At 40.8% G+C, this 17,764-nt stretch overlaps 1 protein-coding gene across 1 annotated transcript in view; it reads left to right on the forward strand.

The window, feature by feature from the left end:
• Window positions 1-17,764, forward strand: part of l3mbtl2 (L3MBTL histone methyl-lysine binding protein 2) — a 25,098-nt gene continuing 7,334 nt past the window's right edge. Inside the window, exons 1-12 of the mRNA XM_063003130.1 lie at window positions 1-13; window positions 1,120-1,583; window positions 2,517-2,661; window positions 3,148-3,281; window positions 3,384-3,486; window positions 4,925-5,001; window positions 5,182-5,299; window positions 6,042-6,176; window positions 7,507-7,595; window positions 7,687-7,936; window positions 8,476-8,552; window positions 8,647-8,751. Coding sequence (XP_062859200.1) covers window positions 1,209-1,583; window positions 2,517-2,661; window positions 3,148-3,281; window positions 3,384-3,486; window positions 4,925-5,001; window positions 5,182-5,299; window positions 6,042-6,176; window positions 7,507-7,595; window positions 7,687-7,936; window positions 8,476-8,552; window positions 8,647-8,751 — 1,608 coding nt within the window. The 5' untranslated portion in view covers window positions 1-13; window positions 1,120-1,208. The remainder of the gene's footprint in view (window positions 14-1,119; window positions 1,584-2,516; window positions 2,662-3,147; window positions 3,282-3,383; window positions 3,487-4,924; window positions 5,002-5,181; window positions 5,300-6,041; window positions 6,177-7,506; window positions 7,596-7,686; window positions 7,937-8,475; window positions 8,553-8,646; window positions 8,752-17,764) is intronic.

The following is a 17,764-nucleotide window of genomic DNA, read 5'->3' on the forward strand; positions in this document are numbered from 1 at the left end:
CAGAGAGAGGCTGGTATGTTGGGATGTTGTGAAGCTTCTTGAACACGTGATTCTTAATACTGAGTTCTAAATGTAAAAAGGGTGACGGTAATATTAATGGAATATAGTTTTATAACCCTTTTTATGAATTTAAGTTCTTTATCACGTTTTAAAAATAAATAAACCGCACTGTAGTATGTTATTGAACATTGTGGCCTTACTATAGGCGGTTACTACATTCAAAAATCACAACAAAGTGAAAATGAAAACCCAAGTTATCACCTTATGCTAACATAAAATGTGTCTGGGTAATCAGATGTGAATTTATTTATTAGGATTTTACTATCATGTTTTACACTCTTACATTCATGACAGGACAGGTAGTTACTGGTTACACAAGATTCATCAGTTAATGTCAAACACAGTCATGAACAATTTTGTATCTCTAGTTCACCTCACTTGCATGGCTTTGGACTGTGGGAGAAAACCCAGACAGACACGGGGAGAACATGCAAACTCCACACAGAAAGGACCTGGACCGCCCCACCTGGGGATCAAACCAGGACCTTCTTGCTGTGAGGTGACAGTGCTACCCACTGAGCCACAGTGCCGTCATCCCAGGTGTGATGATTTTAAAAAGCCGTCTTTGAGCACACAACGATGTAAAGCTCACTTGGCTGTAGACAGTGTCACACATGCTCCAGCTGGTTATAATTCATGGCAGATCAGTTTTTTTTGGTCCTTGAATTACACTGGACCGCCCAGCTAAATATTAGCTCAGCAAAAGGTGGCAGGTTATTCCCCTACAAAAAAGTGTGTTTTCTACCTCACAAGGTGAAAATAATTGTGCCACATGTGATTTTGTTAATTACAAAATTTTGTTTTGTATTTTTAAGTTGGTAAGTTTAAGGTTGAATATGGAACAGCAAATGTTAATATATTTACTATAAATATAAAATGTTAATATAAATTAAATAAAATTTACTGTGTAAAATGCAAGGTAATGTTTCCTAAAAATATTGTTATTAATTATAAAGATTATATTTGTTTTATATAGATCATATGTTCCTAAATGGCACTCTTCTTATGAAATTAATGCCAATAATCAAAAATTCTCAACCATTGTATCTTTTGTTGTAGGTAAATTATCAGAAGACCTGATATGATCGTATTAAAACCTGAAGTGGAACAAGATTCATTCTAGTGTGTAAACAGCAGCATAGAAGAAAATGCCCAATCGCTGTGCAGCCTATGGCTGCAAAAAGACCCATAAGAACAATGTTAGTATGTTTAGGTTTCCGAAGGACCCTGATGAGTTTCGCAAATGGGAAAGGCAGGTTAAAAAAACTCGACATAATTGGGTTGCAAAGACCTACTCCTTCTTGTGCTCTGAACACTTCAGCAAAGATTGTTTTGAGTCCAGACCAAGCTCAGTCACCAAGGCGATGGGCTCCAAAGGGCTCAAACTAAAAGAAGGTGCCATTCCGACCATTTTCATCCGACCGCTGTGCAGTTCCTGTGGAGGTCATGGCACCAACTGCAAGTTGTGTAGTCTAAAAGGGAAAAAGAAAAATGAAGGCACAGAGCATCACAAGCAAGATTCGGTGAGTACCAAAATAGCTTATTCTCTCAGAAACCTCAAACATGCATGTATGCATCTATTTAAACATTTACATGACTGAAGTATGTAGAGTAAAATTCCACTTTAAAATTCCTACAGATTTAACCGTCAGTGAAACTAGAACAAACATCTATCTAGTGCAAAGGTAGCACTAAAGCAGTATAAAAAGAAGATATATATATATATATATAAATAGCAATAAAATAAACACAATGTAAATATAAAAATTAAAAACAACACAAGTATATAAGTAGAGGATTAAGCTGTGCAAAACAAATAGTACAATGTGAAATGTTTATACAAATTTCAGATCATTTTATCAGCCAGACAGTGACTGTGGCTATTAATGTGAACCTGAAGTTCATGCTTATATTCCATGATTCTCAGCTGTCCAATCATAAGACCACTACAGACTATTTTTACTACAGAAATGAAGTTCTGCTTACTCCGTTTTTACTACAGTAATTCAATGTAATATTTACCAGTCACACCATCAATGCCAATACCACCCTTGTGAACAGGGTTTAAATGGGATGAACCATTTCAGAATGCACATCCATGTCTATTACATTATGTAACGTTATTATGTGTTTATATTGTAATATAACCAAAAACGGTTCTTAAATTGATTTAGTGACACACAAGAAAATAACTAAACCAGTGAATACACCAAAGAAAAGTCCATGAAATAAATGTTAACAATATGTACTAAAACCTGCCTTTAATGCACAATGTATTGATGGTCTATTAATGAGAAACCTTTCTGAGCATGAGAGGTAAAATGTGACTCAATAAATGTAGGGAAAATGACTACAGTAGCAACTGTTTCTTCTTGTTGTTTTTATACAGCCTTTAGGGTGATCCCCCTTCATGCACCCTTACTTACTGTATCCATATGTTTTTATTTATTATAAAGGTTGGTTGGCCATCTGTAAGAACACAGTTGGATGATACAGATGAAGAAGAGGAGGAACAGTTCACCGAGCAGTTTGCTTCTGAAGAGGATCAGGCTATTAGCCCCACGTTTGGTCCCCTTTCTCCTCCACAAAATGATAAAAAAGGTATGGCCTAATTCAATTAAAAATTTTAATTGTTTGGGAACTGAGTGGCACTATGGCACAGTAGGCAATGTAGGTGCCACATATCAGCAGTGGGCTTAGAACCTGGGTTTTTTTGGTATGTTCTCTTCATCTCTGTGTGGGTTTCCTCTGGGTTTTTTTTTTTTTTTTTTAAATTGATGCCTTGTCCAGACTGTGTTTATGTCTAGCACCTCGTGTTTTAAAGTGATTCCAGACACATCCCAACCATAAACAGGGTTAAACAGTTTAAAATTAATAAAATAAACGTGTTTATTAAAACATAGAATGCTTGACTTATTGCTAAATTATCTAAAGAATTGTTTTGGATGGCACAGCAATAAAATAAGTTTACTCACCACTGCGGACAACTTTATTACATGGTGGTGGTGTTGCAGTCTGTGTTTCAAGGTAGGGCTCAGTGTGTGGAGAGTGGATCTGTATTTTCTCAGCTCTTGTCTGTGTTTGCAGCGGTCTGTGAGTTGTGTGGTGTCACTGGCGTTCGAGACACCTTTTACTCCAGATCAAAGCGATTCTGCAGTACGTCCTGCTCCCGCTCCTTCTCTTCCAACTCTAAAAAATCCTCCATATTGGCACGCTTGCGGGTGAGAAAGGAGGCTAATATATACAAGTCTCTTGGGAAATTTTAATTGTGGCGATAAAATGAACTCTTGTTGTTGTTGTTGATGTGTTTCCATCGATTTTAGGGAAAACCATCTGGTCGTAAAGTTCACGCATCACAGCCCACTGCTCTCCAACAGATAGAAAACACAGAGCTTCATCATGGCAACACAACTGTACAGAAAGATGGTGAGTGTTACACAGATGCAAAATGTTATCTTTGAGGATTTTTACACATGGGGGTCTTCTGTATATCTCGTTATGCAATTATAAAAAGGTACATAAAAACGTAAATGTAAAACTGGAAAACTAAAAAAAAACCAGCATTGTGATTTTATGAGAGTTTTCAATGAACTTATATGGTTTGACTGTTGTGAGCCAGTGGTAGCTTAGTTCAGTAGTTAAGGTACTGGACTTTTAATGTAAGGTAGTCGATTTGGATTAAATCATTTGCTAAATGGCTTAAATACTGTTTTATAATTTGACATACAACATACACTCATCAGACATAACATTAAAACCACCTCCTTGTTTCTACACTTTGTCCATTTTATCAGCTCCACTTACCATATAGAAGTACTTTGTAGTTCTACAATTACTAACTGTAGTTAATCTGTTTCTCTACTTACATGTTTAGCCTGCTTTCACCCTGTTCTTCTATGGTCAGAACCCCCACAGAGCAGGTAATATTTAGGTGGTGGGTCATTCTCAGCACTGCAGTGACACTGACATGGTGGTGGTGTGTTAGTGTGTGTTGTGCTGATATGAGTGGATCAGACACAGCAGCACTGCTGGAGTTTTTAAACGCTGTGTCCACTCACTGTCCACTCTATTAGACACTCCTATGTAGTTGGTCCACCTTGTAGATGTAAAGTCAGAGACGATCGCTCATCTATTGCTGCTGTTTGAGTTGGTTTTCTTCTGGACCTTCATCAGTGGTCACAGGATGCTGCACATGGGGCGCTGTTGGCTGGATATTTTTGGTTGGTGGACTATTCTCAGTCCAGCAGTGACAGTGAGGTGTTTAAAAACTCCAGCAGCGCTGCTTTGTCTTATCCACTCATACCAGCACAACACACACTAACACACCACCACCATGTCAGTGTCACTGCAGTGCTAAGAGTGACCCACCACCCAAATAATATCTGCTCTGTGGTGGTCCTGTGGGGGTCCTGACCATTGAAGAACAGTATGAAAGGGGGCTAACAAAGCATGCAGAGAAACAGATGGACTACAGTCAGTAATTCTATATGGTAAATGGAGCTGATAAAATGGACAGTGAGTGTAGAAACCAGGAGGTGGTTTTAATGTTATGGCTGATCTGTGTGTATGTTCATGTTTAGGCAGAGTTTGTTCAGTGTCTTCAGAACTTTGACAAAACATATCAACAAAATTGATCATATTCCTTCTTCTACCCATATTTTAAAGTTTTATGTGTTTTTACCCAGTGACGTTTTGTATTTTGTACCAGTGTCCCCAGTAGTTGTCATTTATGTTATGCAGTCCTTTCAATTAAAACTTAAACAACCAAGTAAATTAGTAATTGAATGAGTACTGTTTGTTTTCTGTACCCTAACATACCTTTATTGTTAATGGTTATTGTATTTTATATTTTATCCTTGTGCAGCCTCTTCTGGCTTTGACTGGGGGAGCTATCTTGACAATGATGGCTCTATTGCTGCTCCAGTATCCTGCTTCAGACATGTAAGTGTACTTTATACCATGGGTCGGATTACAAAAAATGTCAACCTCTTGAAGTACAGGATCTTCAAATTATTCAAGTTCTTTACAAACATTATTATTATTTCAGGCTAGTGTGCTGTTATTTCTGGACTATTTACAGATTATTAACACTTATGCATCTGGGTGCTGTTCTGGACACAGGTACCACTTTGTGCGCAGTGGGAGGACATTGAGGAGGGGTTGCGGGTGGAAGTACTGAATACTCACACTGCCTTGCTGACCAAGGTTTACTGGATCGCCACTGTCATTCGGCTTGCTGGTACACGATTCTTTTCCCCTTTCCCATTCCCTTTTTCTATTTTCTCAAAGTTTAATAATTTAGTATTTAGTTTTTTTGCATGACACAGTGAGGGTTGATGCTGCACAGTAGATCACATTCCCATTCATATACACAAGCACAGTCACTTAAGTCACCATAAGTGATGTGCAACAGGATCTTTCACTTCAAAGCATATATGCCAATGAAACAGGGCTACAGGATTATGGCTAGAAGGCTGATTGGGATAACTGCTAGAACTACTCAATATTAAAAACAGGATTAGTCAATTATCACAATAATCAGTCCTGATTGGAATCAAAATACACAGTACAACCGAAAATGTGTAATGAGGTTGTGGTCAAGCCTCTCTGCAGGTCACTGTGAAGGTACCTCAACACCAAACTTGTCAGACCATGTCTTTATAGACCTTGTTTTATGCACAGGGGCACAATCATCCTGGAAAAGAAAGGAGCTTAACCCAAACTGTTGCCACAAGGTTGGAGGCAAACAGTCTACTATAGGTGTGGCAGAAACACCTTAACTCACTAAAAAAGGGGGTCCATATGTATTTGGCCATATAGTGTAGGTTTCCCACACTTGATTTAATGATACACAATTACAATAACCAAAGGAATTAAAGGATGGAAATACTTATATTATACTATTTATTATTATTGTCTGGATGCTAATGTCTTTTGATCATAACCTGATGTCAATAAGCTTATGATGATTTTTTTTTCAGGTTACAAAGCCCTATTACGATATGAAGGTTTAGAGAATGATAATAGTCATGATTTTTGGTGTAATCTGGCTACTGCTGAGGTCCATCCTATTGGTTGGTGTGCAGTGAACAGCAAGCTACTCGTTCCTCCTCAGAGTAAGTGTGAAAACATCTGATTACAGGTACCAATACATTTTTAATCTTTTGTAGGTATGTAGACACACATTTGAGGTTTTACCTTCACAGCCATGCTTTATGGAAAAGGTGCAAGCATACAGGTCAAGCATACAGTCATGAAACCTTCATAGAAAAACAGTGGCAGTTGTATGTGTCAAAGCTGTTCACCACAACAGCTCACAGAATAGGATTGTTGAGAACATCCAGTCATTCTTCCAGAAAATTGATGCAATTATAATCTTTGGTGTTTATATGTTTATTTCTTTTGTTTGCATTGGAACAATGCAAAAGAAATCTGGGATAAAAAAATTAAATCTGATATTATTCCACACACAACTCCAGAAATAGACTGGACAAAATGATTGGCACCTTTTCAAAATTGTAAAGTGACGCTTCTTGAATTTGTATTTAAACTTACTTGTGACAAGCAACATGTGCAGGCAATTTAAAAATCTCACTTGTAACCAGTTCAGTTTGTATGTACCACACTGAGCTACAGAAAAAAATTAGAGCAAAGATTTGTACAAGGATGTGAGAACCAAAATTGTGCAAAGGCAAGAATAGTTTTAAGGCTACAAGTCTGTCTCAGAGTTTCCACTGTGATCAATGCAAAGCATTGCGAAAAGAGAACAATGGTTTGTTGCTGGTTTTTTGGTCCCTATTTACCAGTGTTAAAAATCTTGATGCTACTCGCCGCTCCAGTGGCACAGCGGTAAAACTCGCTAGCGCACCAGAACTGGGATTTCGAATACATTGTACATCCGGCTGGGCTGGACGGCTACATGAATAATGACTGGCTGTTGTTCACAGGGTGGGATATGCCAGACCAGGGTTCCTCATAACTGGTGCAATTACGACCTTTGCTGGCTAATTGATGGGGCCTGCGCAGACTTGGGGAATAATGCTGATCATGGTGTGGCAGATCCACATATTAATCCGCATATGAACCCGCCCTGTGTAGGTGAAAAGATGCAGTCAGCTACTGCACACGTGTCAGTTGCAAAGCTCCTCAGTCAGCAGTGGAGGGTTGTATTGGTTTAGGAAAAAATAAAAATTTGATGCTACAATAATACAATGACATTTTTAAGAATTGTCTGCTCCCAACTTTGTGGTTTAGAAAATATTTGTAAAGAAACAGTTTGCCTGGTTTGTTAGTGGAAAGTTTCCCATGTGGGTGAAGACTGTTACAGGAGCAATGGCGAAAATATAAATGCCTAAGGGTCCAAATACTATTGGCTGTGATATATACTGTAATTAACAAAATGAGCCAGTATATGTTATTCTCTATATTGCATTTCTTCTTCTTTAGCGATTCACAAACGGCTAACTGATAGTAAATCATACCTGATGCAGAGGCTTGTAGGAGCATCTACACTTCCTGCAGATTTTCACTTTAAGGTAAAAGCAATGACGAATAGGGTTTTATATTCACCATAATTATACTGCTGGCACCAAGTTTACCTTTTCTTTCTGTGATTATGTGTCTCAGCTTGCAGAAAGTTTGAAGATCCCCTTCAGGCAGGGGGTCCGTGTGGAGGTGATGGATCGTTCCGTGGTTAGTCGAACTCGTACTGCAGTGGTGGATACTGTGATTGGTGGTCGTCTGAGGCTTATATATGAAGATGCAGGAATTGGACCCTCAGGAGAGGTGCTTTCAGATTTCTGGTGTCACATGTGGAGCCCCCTGGTACACCCTATAAACTGGTCAGTTAGAGTGGGACATCTCATTAAGGAAACAGGTAAGTGTGCTGACATTAAAGTTGAGTCATAAAGTGAATTACCAGTCACGTTCGTTGGAGTAGAGGCTAATGTAGAAGCAAAATAATCTTAACACTGTTAACCTTTTCCTATCTTACTGACCCTGATCTTACTGATTTTGATTTTACTTCAGAATCTTACGGCTGGCCTGTGCGGGGATCTCCCTACATATTTATTTAAATGGCATTGCTGCTAGCCCACACGGATCAATAATGCAAACTGTGTCCTCCCTGTAGCTATTTATAAACTGCCTTTTGATAATTTGTTGGGATTTCTGTGGGCGGGGGTACACGTTTTAATGGATGGATAAAGGTTAAAGCCTGTGGCAATGGAATTATATGCACAACCACCCCATCTTGATGTGATGGTAATGTGCACCCACATTCTGGGGACTGTCATGTATCTGCACATATCTATTCACATTGTAAAACTTGTCATGATAATTGCAGTCAGAGAGCTATTTTCGGTTAAAGCTATGTACATTCGCTATGTACATTCACTATGTACATTCATTTTACAGATAAATCTGTTGATATGAGCAGCCATCCAGCATTCTGCAAGATATTTAGTGATAGTGTGCCAAGTCAGTTCAAAAAGGTCAGTGTCTGCCAACAATTCAACTACTTCATTTCTAATCTTTATATATTGTTTATACATTTACATTACTAGGACTTCATTTAAACTTTTTCAGTTAAGGTTTGTTTATATGGAAGGAGGTTTTTTCGAAGTGGGCATGAAATTGGAGGCTATCGATCCTCTGAACCTGGGGAACATCTGTGTAGCGACAGTTCGTAAGGTACAACAATTTCTCATTAATGGTGCCAATGCTTATTAAAATGGTTTGTTGAAATTGTGAAAATGTTTAAATATTATTTACATTTTTCTAAATCCAGATGTAAAATACATTGCACAAAATTATTTCTTAATTATTTCAGCTGGTTTGGCTATGATGAGTTAATTTGCATGGGACAGCCAATAACAGAACTGATTTGCAGAACTTGCCTCTATACTTGAACTGGACATTAGGGTAATGGAAGAAGTTCAAGTGGTCCAACTAATTCAGGTTTCAAGATCATGTGAATAGTTGGGCATTTACTCATGAAAGCGATGCACCAGGATGTACTATAGAGTCCATGTCTTAGTGGAATAGAGATGTTTTGACAGCATATATATATATATATATATATATATATATATAGTATACTGGTGCTGGTCATAAAATTAGAATATCATGAAAAAGTTGATTTATTTCAGTAATTCCATTCAAAAAGTGAAACTTGTATATTATATTCATTCATTACACACAGACTGATATATTTCAAATGTTTATTTCTTTTAATGTTGATGATTATAACTGACAACTAATGAAAACCCCAAATTCAGTATCTCAGAAAATTAGAATATTACTTAAGACCAATACAAAAACTGGATTTTTAGAAATGTTGGCCAACTGAAAAGTATGAACATGAAAAGTATGATCATGTACAGCACTCAATACTTAGTTGGGGCTCCTTTTGCCTGGATTGCTGCAGCAATGCGGTGTGGCATGGAATCCATCAGTCTGTGGCACTGCTCAGGTGTTATGAGAGCCCAGGTTGCTCTGATAGTGGCCTTCAGCTCTTCTGAATTGTTGGGTCTGGCGTATCGCATCTTCCTCTTCACAATACCCCATAGATTTTCTATGGGGTTAAGGTCAGGCGAGTTTGCTGGCCAATTAAGAACAGGGATACCATGGTCCTTAAACCAGGTACTGGTAGCTTTGGCACTGTGTAAATGAAATGAAAACTGTTGGAAAATGAAATCTGCATCTCCATAAAGTTGGTCAGCAGCAGGAAGCATGAAGTGCTCTAAAACTTCCTGGTAGACGGCTGCGTTGACCTTGGACCTCAGAAAACACAGTGGACCAACACCAGCAGATGACATGGCACTCCAAACCATCACTGACTGTGTAAACTTTACACTGGACCTCAAGCAACGTGGATTCTGTGCCTCTCCTCTCTTCCTCCAGACTCTGGGACCTTGATTTCCAAAGGTAATGCAAAATTTACTTTCATCAGAGAACATAACTTTGGACCACTCAGCAGTCCTTTTTGTCTTTAGCCCAGGCGAGATGCTTCTGATGCTGTCTCTTGTTCAAGAGTGGCTTGACACAAGGAATGCGACAGCTGAAACCCATGTCTTGCATACGTCTGTGCGTGGTGGTTCTTGAAGCACTGACTCCAGCTGCAGTCCACTCTTTGTGAATCTCCCCCACATTTTTGAATGGGTTTTGTTTCACAATCCTCTCCAGGGTGCGGTTATCCCTATTGCTTGTACACTTTTTTCTACCACATCTTTTCCTTCCCTTCGCCTCTCTATTAATGTGCTTGGACACAGACCTCTGTGAACAGCCAGCCTCTTTAGCAATGACCTTTTGTGTCTTGCCCTCCTTGAGCAAGGTGTCAATGGTCGTCTTTTGGACAACTGTCAAGTCAGCAGTCTTCCCCATGATTGTGTAGCCTGAGAGACCATTTAAAGGCCTTTGCAGGTGTTTTGAGTTAATTAACTTATTAGTGTGGCACCAGGTGTCTTCAATATTGTACCTTGTCACAATATTCTAATTTTCTGAGATTCTTGTCAGTTATAATCATCAACATTAAAAGAAATAAACATTTGAAATATATCAGTCTGTGTGTAATGAATGAATATAATATACAAGCTTCACTTTTTGAATGGAATTACTGAAATAAATCAACTTTTTCATGATATTCTAATTTTATGACCAGCACCAGTATATATATATATATATATATATATATATATATATATATATATATATATATATATATACAGTGTATCACAAAAGTGAGTACACCCCTCACATTTCTGCAAATATTTTATTATATCTTTTCATGGGACGACACTATAGAAATAAAACTTGGATATAACTTAGAGTAGTCAGTGTACAACTTGTATAGCAGTGTAGATTTACTGTCTTCTGAAAATAACTCAACACACAGCCATTAATGTCTAAATGGCTGGCAACATAAGTGAGTACACCCCACAGTGAACATGTCCAAATTGTGCCCAAAGTGTCAATATTTTGTGTGACCACCGTTATTATCACTGCCTTAACCCTCCTGGGCATGGAATTCACCAGAGCTGCACAGGTTGCTACTGGAATCCTCTTCCACTCCTCCATGATGACATCACGGAGCTGGTGGATGTTAGACACCTTGAACTCCTCCACCTTCCACTTGAGGATGCGCCACAGGTGCTCAATTGGGTTTAGTCCATCACCTTTACCTTCAGCTTCCTCAGCAAGGCAGTTGTCATCTTGGAGGTTGTGTTTGGGGTCGTTATCCTGTTGGAAAACTGCCATGAGGCCCAGTTTTCGAAGGGAGGGGATCATGCTCTGTTTCAGAATGTCACAGTACATGTTGGAATTCATGTTTCCCTCAATGAACCGCAGCTCCCCAGGGCCAGCAACACTCATGCAGCCCAAGACCATGATGCTACCACCACCATGCTTGACTGTAGGCAAGATACAGTTGTCTTGGTACTTCTCACCAGGGCACCGCCACACATGCTGGACACCATCTGAGCCAAACAAGTTTATCTTGGTCTCGTCAGACCACAGGGCATTCCAGTAATCCATGTTCTTGGACTGCTTGTCTTCAGCAAACTGTTTGCTGGCTTTCTTGTGCGTCAGCTTCCTTCTGGGATGACGACCATGCAGACCAAGTTGATGCAGTGTGCGGCGTATGGTCTGAGCACTGACAGGCTGACCTCCCACGTCTTCAACCTCTGCAGCAATGCTGGCAGCACTCATGTGTCTATTTTTTAAAGCCAACCTCTGGATATGACGCCAAACACGTGGACTCGACTTCTTTGGTCGACCCTGGCGAAGCCTGTTCCGAGTGGAACCTGTCCTGGAAAACTGCTGTATGACCTTGGCCACCATGCTGTAGCTCAGTTTCAGGGTGTTAGCAATCTTCTTATAGCCCAGGCCATCTTTGTGGAGAGCAACAATTCTATTTCTCACATCCTCAGAGAGTTCTTAGCCATGAGGTGCCATGTTGAATATCCAGTGGCCAGTATTAGAGAATTGTACCCAAAACACCAAATTTAACAGCCTTGCTCCCCATTTACACCTGGGATTTTGACACATGACACCAGGGAGGTTCAACGACACATTTGGGCACAATTTGGACATGTTCACTGTGGGGTGTACTCACTTATGTTGCCAGCCATTTAGACATTAATGGCTGTGTGTTGAGTTATTTTCAGAAGACAGTAAATCTACACTGCTATACAAGCTGTACACTGACTACTCTAAGTTACATCCAAGTTTCATGTCTATAGTGTTGTCCCATGAAAAGATATAATGAAATATTTGCAGAAATGTGAGGGGTGTACTCACTTTTGTGATACACTGTATATATATACAGTGTATCACAAAAGTGAGTACACCCCTCACATTTCTGCAGATATTTAAGTATATCTTTTCATGGGACAACACTGACAAAATGACACTTTGACACAATGAAAAGTAGTCTGTGTGCAGCTTATATAACAGTGTAAATTTATTCTTCCCTCAAAATAACTCAATATACAGCCATTAATGTCTAAACCACCGGCAACAAAAGTGAGTACACCCCTAAGAGACTACACCCCTAAATGTCCAAATTGAGCACTGCTTGTCATTTTCCCTGCAAAATGTCATGTGATTTGTTAGTGTTACTAGGTCTCAGGTGTGCATAGGGAGCAGGTGTGTTCAATTTAGTAGTACAGCTCTCACACTCTCTCATACTGGTCACTGAAAGTTCCAACATGGCACCTCATGGCAAAGAACTCTCTGAGGATCTTAAAAGACGAATTGTTGCGCTACATGAAGATGGCCAAGGCTACAAGAAGATTGCCAACACCCTGAAACTGAGCTGCAGCACAGTGGCCAAGATCATCCAGCGTTTTAAAAGAGCAGGGTCCACTCAGAACAGACCTCGCGTTGGTCGTCCAAAGAAGCTGAGTGCACGTGCTCAGCGTCACATCCAACTGCTGTCTTTGAAAGATAGGCGCAGGAGTGCTGTCAGCATTGCTGCAGAGATTGAAAAGGTGGGGGGTCAGCCTGTCAGTGCTCAGACCATACGCCGCACACTACATCAAATTGGTCTGCATGGCTGTCACCCCAGAAGGAAGCCTCTTCTGAAGTCTCTACACAAGAAAGCCCGCAAACAGTTTGCTGAAGACATGTCAACAAAGGACATGGATTACTGGAACCATGTCCTATGGTCTGATGAGACCAAGATTAATTTGTTTGGTTCAGATGGTCTCAAGCATGTGTGGCGGCAATCAGGTGAGGAGTACAAAGATAAGTGTGTCATGCCTACAGTCAAGCATGGTGGTGGGAATGCCATGGTCTGGGGCTGCATGAGTGCAGCAGGTGTTGGGGAGTTACATTTCATTGAGGGACACATGAACTCCAATATGTACTGTGAAATACTGAGCAGAGCATGATCCCCTCCCTCCGGAAACTGGGTCGCAGGGCAGTGTTCCAGCATGATAATGACCCCAAACACACCTCTAAGACGACCACTGCTTTATTGAAGAGGCTGAGGGTAAAGGTGATGGACTGGCCAAGCATGTCTCCAGACCTAAACCCAATAGAACATCTTTGGGGCATCCTCAAGCGGAAGGTGGAGGAGCGCAAAGTCTCGAATATCCGCCAGCTCCGTGATGTCGTCATGGAGGAGTGGAAAAGCATTCCAGTGGCAACCTGTGAAGCTCTGGTAAACTCCATGCCCAGGAGAGTTAAGGCAGTTCTGGGAAATAATGGTGGCCACACAAAATATTGACACTTCAGGAACTTTCACTAAGGGGTGTACTCACTTTTGTTGCCGGTGGTTTAGACATTAATGGCTGTATATTGAGTTATTTTGAGGGAAGAATAAATTTACACTGTTATATAAGCTGCACACAGACTACTTTTCATTGTGTCAAAGTGTCATTTTGTCAGTGTTGTCCCATGAAAAGATATACTTAAATATCTGCAGAAATGTGAGGGGTGTACTCACTTTTGTGATACACTGTATATATATATATATATACAGTGTATCACAAAAGTGAGTACACCCCTCACATTTCTGCAAATATTTCATTATATCTTTTCATGGGACAACACTATAGACATGAAACTTGGATATAACTTAGAGTAGTCAGTGTACAGCTTGTATAGCAGTGTAGATTTACTGTCTTCTGAAAATAACTCAACACACAGCCATTAATGTCTAAATAGCTGGCAACATAAGTGAGTACACCCCACAGTGAATATGTCCAAATTGTGCCCAAATGTGTCGTTGTCCCTCCCTGGTGTCATGTGTCAAGGTCCCAGGTGTAAATGGGGAGCAGGGCTGTTAAATTTGGTGTTTTGGGTACAATTCTCTCATACTGGCCACTGGATATTCAACATGGCACCTCATGGCAAAGAACTCTCTGAGGATGTGAGAAATAGAATTGTTGCTCTCCACAAAGATGGCCTGGGCTATAAGAAGATTGCTAACACCCTGAAACTGAGCTACAGCATGGTGGCCAAGGTCATACAGCGGTTTTCCAGGACAGGTTCCACTCGGAACAGGCTTCGCCAGGGTCGACCAAAGAAGTTGAGTCCACGTGTTCGGCGTCATATCCAGAGGTTGGCTTTAAAAAATAGACACATGAGTGCTGCCAGCATTGCTGCAGAGGTTGAAGACGTGGGAGGTCAGCCTGTCAGTGCTCAGACCATACGCCGCACACTGCATCAACTCGGTCTGCATGATCGTCATCCCAGAAGGAAGCTGACGCACAAGAAAGCCCGCAAACAGTTTGCTGAAGACAAGCAGTCCAAGAACATGGATTACTGGAATGCCCTGTGGTCTGACGAGACCAAGATAAACTTGTTTGGCTCAGATGGTGTCCAGCATGTGTGGCGGTGCCCTGGTGAGAAGTACCAAGACAACTGTATCTTGCCTACAGTCAAGCATGGTGGTGGTAGCATCATGGTCTTGGGCTGCATGAGTGTTGCTGGCACTGGGGAGCTGCAGTTCATTGAGGGAAACATGAATTCCAACATGTACTGTGACATTCTGAAACAGAGCATGATCCCCTCCCTTCGAAAACTGGGCCTCATGGCAGTTTTCCAACAGGATAACGACCCCAAACACAACCTCCAAGATGACAACTGCCTTGCTGAGGAAGCTGAAGGTAAAGGTGATGGACTAAACCCAATTGAGCACCTGTGGCGCATCCTCAAGTGGAAGGTGGAGGAGTTCAAGGTGTCTAACATCCACCAGCTCCGTGATGTCATCATGAAGGAGTGGAAGAGGATTCCAGTAGCAACCTGTGCAGCTCTGGTGAATTCCATGCCCAGGAGGGTTAAGGCAGTGCTGGATAATAATGGTGGTCACACAAAATATTGACACTTTGGGCACAATTTGGACATGTTCACTGTGGGGTGTACTCACTTATGTTGCCAGCCATTTAGACATTAATGGCTGTGTGTTGAGTTATTTTCAGAAGACAGTAAATCTACACTGCTATACAAGTTGTACACTGACTACTCTAAGTTATATCCAAGTTTCATGTCTATAGTGTTGTCCCATGAAAAGATATAATGAAATATTTGCAGAAATGTGAGGGGTGTACTCACTTTTGTGATACACTGTATATATATATATATACTGTATATATACTGTATATATATATATATACTGTATATATATACTGTATATATATATATACTTTATATATATACAGTGTATCACAAAAGTGAGTACACCCCTCACATTTCTGCAGATATTTAAGTATATCTTTTCATGGGACAACACTGACAAAATGACACTTTGACACAATGAAAAGTAGTCTGTGTGCAGCTTATATAACAGTGTAAATTTATTCTTCCCTCAAAATAACTCAATATACAGCCATTAATGTCTAAACCACCGGCAACAAAAGTGAGTACACCCCTTAGTGAAAGTTCCTGAAGTGTCAATATTTTGTGTGGCCACCATTATTTCCCAGAACTGCCTTAACTCTCCTGGGCATGGAGTTTACCAGAGCTTCACAGGTTGCCACTGGAATGCTTTTCCACTCCTCCATGACGACATCACGGAGCTGGCGGATATTCGAGACTTTGCGCTCCTCCACCTTCCGCTTGAGGATGCCCCAAAGATGTTCTATTGGGTTTAGGTCTGGAGACATGCTTGGCCAGTCCATCACCTTTACCCTCAGCCTCTTCAATAAAGCAGTGGTCGTCTTAGAGGTGTGTTTGGGGTCATTATCATGCTGGAACACTGCCCTGCGACCCAGTTTCCGGAGGGAGGGGATCATGCTCTGCTTCAGTATTTCACAGTACATATTGGAGTTCATGTGTCCCTCAATGAAATGTAACTCCCCAACACCTGCTGCACTCATGCAGTCCCAGACCATGGCATTCCCACCACCATGCTTGACTGTAGGCATGACACACTTATCTTTGTACTCCTCACCTGATTGCCGCCACACATGCTTGAGACCATCTGAACCAAACAAATTAATCTTGGTCTCATCAGACCATAGGACATGGTTCCAGTAATCCATGTCCTTTGTTGACATGTCTTCAGCAAACTGTTTGCGGGCTTTCTTGTGTAGAGACTTCAGAAGAGGCTTCCTTCTGGGGTGACAGCCATGCAGACCAATTTGATGTAGTGTGCCGCGTATGGTCTGAGCACTGACAGGCTGACCCCCCACCTTTTCAATCTCTGCAGCAATGCTGACAGCACTCCTGCGCCTATCTTTCAAAGACAGCAGTTGGATGTGACGCTGAGCACGTGCACTCAGCTTCTTTGGACGACCGACGCGAGGTCTGTTCTGAGTGGACCCTGCTCTTTTAAAACGCTGGATGATCTTGGCCACTGTGCTGAAGCTCAGTTTCAGGGTGTTGGCAATCTTCTTGTAGCCTTGGCCATCTTCATGTAGCACAACAATTCATCTTTTAAGATCCTCAGAGAGTTCTTTGCCATGAGGTGCCATGTTGGAACTTTCAGTGACCAGTATGAGAGAGTGTGAGAGCTGTACTACTAAATTGAACACACCTGCTCCCTATGCACACCTGAGACCTAGTAACACTAACGAGTCACATGACATTTTGGAGGGAAAATGACAAGCAGTGCTCAATTTGGACATTTAGGGGTGTAGTCTCTTAGGGGTGTACTCACTTTTGTTGCCGGTGGTTTAGACATTAATGGCTGTATATTGAGTTATTTTGAGGGAAGAATAAATTTACACTGTTATATAAGCTGCACACAGACTACTTTTCATTGTGTCAAAGTGTCATTTTGTCAGTGTTGTCCCATGAAAAGATATACTTAAATATCTGCAGAAATGTGAGGGGTGTACTCACTTTTGTGATACACTGTATATATACAGTGTATCACAAAAGTGAGTACACCCCTCACATTTCTGCAAATATTTCATTATATCTTTTCATGGGACAACACTATAGACATGAAACTTGGATATAACTTAGAGTAGTCAGTGTACAGCTTGTATAGCAGTGTAGATTTACTGTCTTCTGAAAATAACTCAACACACAGCCATTAATGTCTAAATAGCTGGCAACATAAGTGAGTACACCCCACAGTGAACATGTCCAAATTGTGCCCAAATGTGTCATTGTCCCTCCCTGGTGTCATGTGTCAAGGTCCCAGGTGTAAATGGGGAGCAGGGCTGTTAAATTTGGTGTTTTGGGTACAATTCTCTCATACTGGCCACTGGATATTCAACATGGCACCTCATGGCAAAGAACTCTCTGAGTA

The sequence above is a fragment of the Trichomycterus rosablanca genome, chromosome 10 (genome assembly GCF_030014385.1).
Source record: "Trichomycterus rosablanca isolate fTriRos1 chromosome 10, fTriRos1.hap1, whole genome shotgun sequence".
Classification (NCBI taxonomy): Eukaryota; Metazoa; Chordata; class Actinopteri; order Siluriformes; family Trichomycteridae; genus Trichomycterus; species Trichomycterus rosablanca.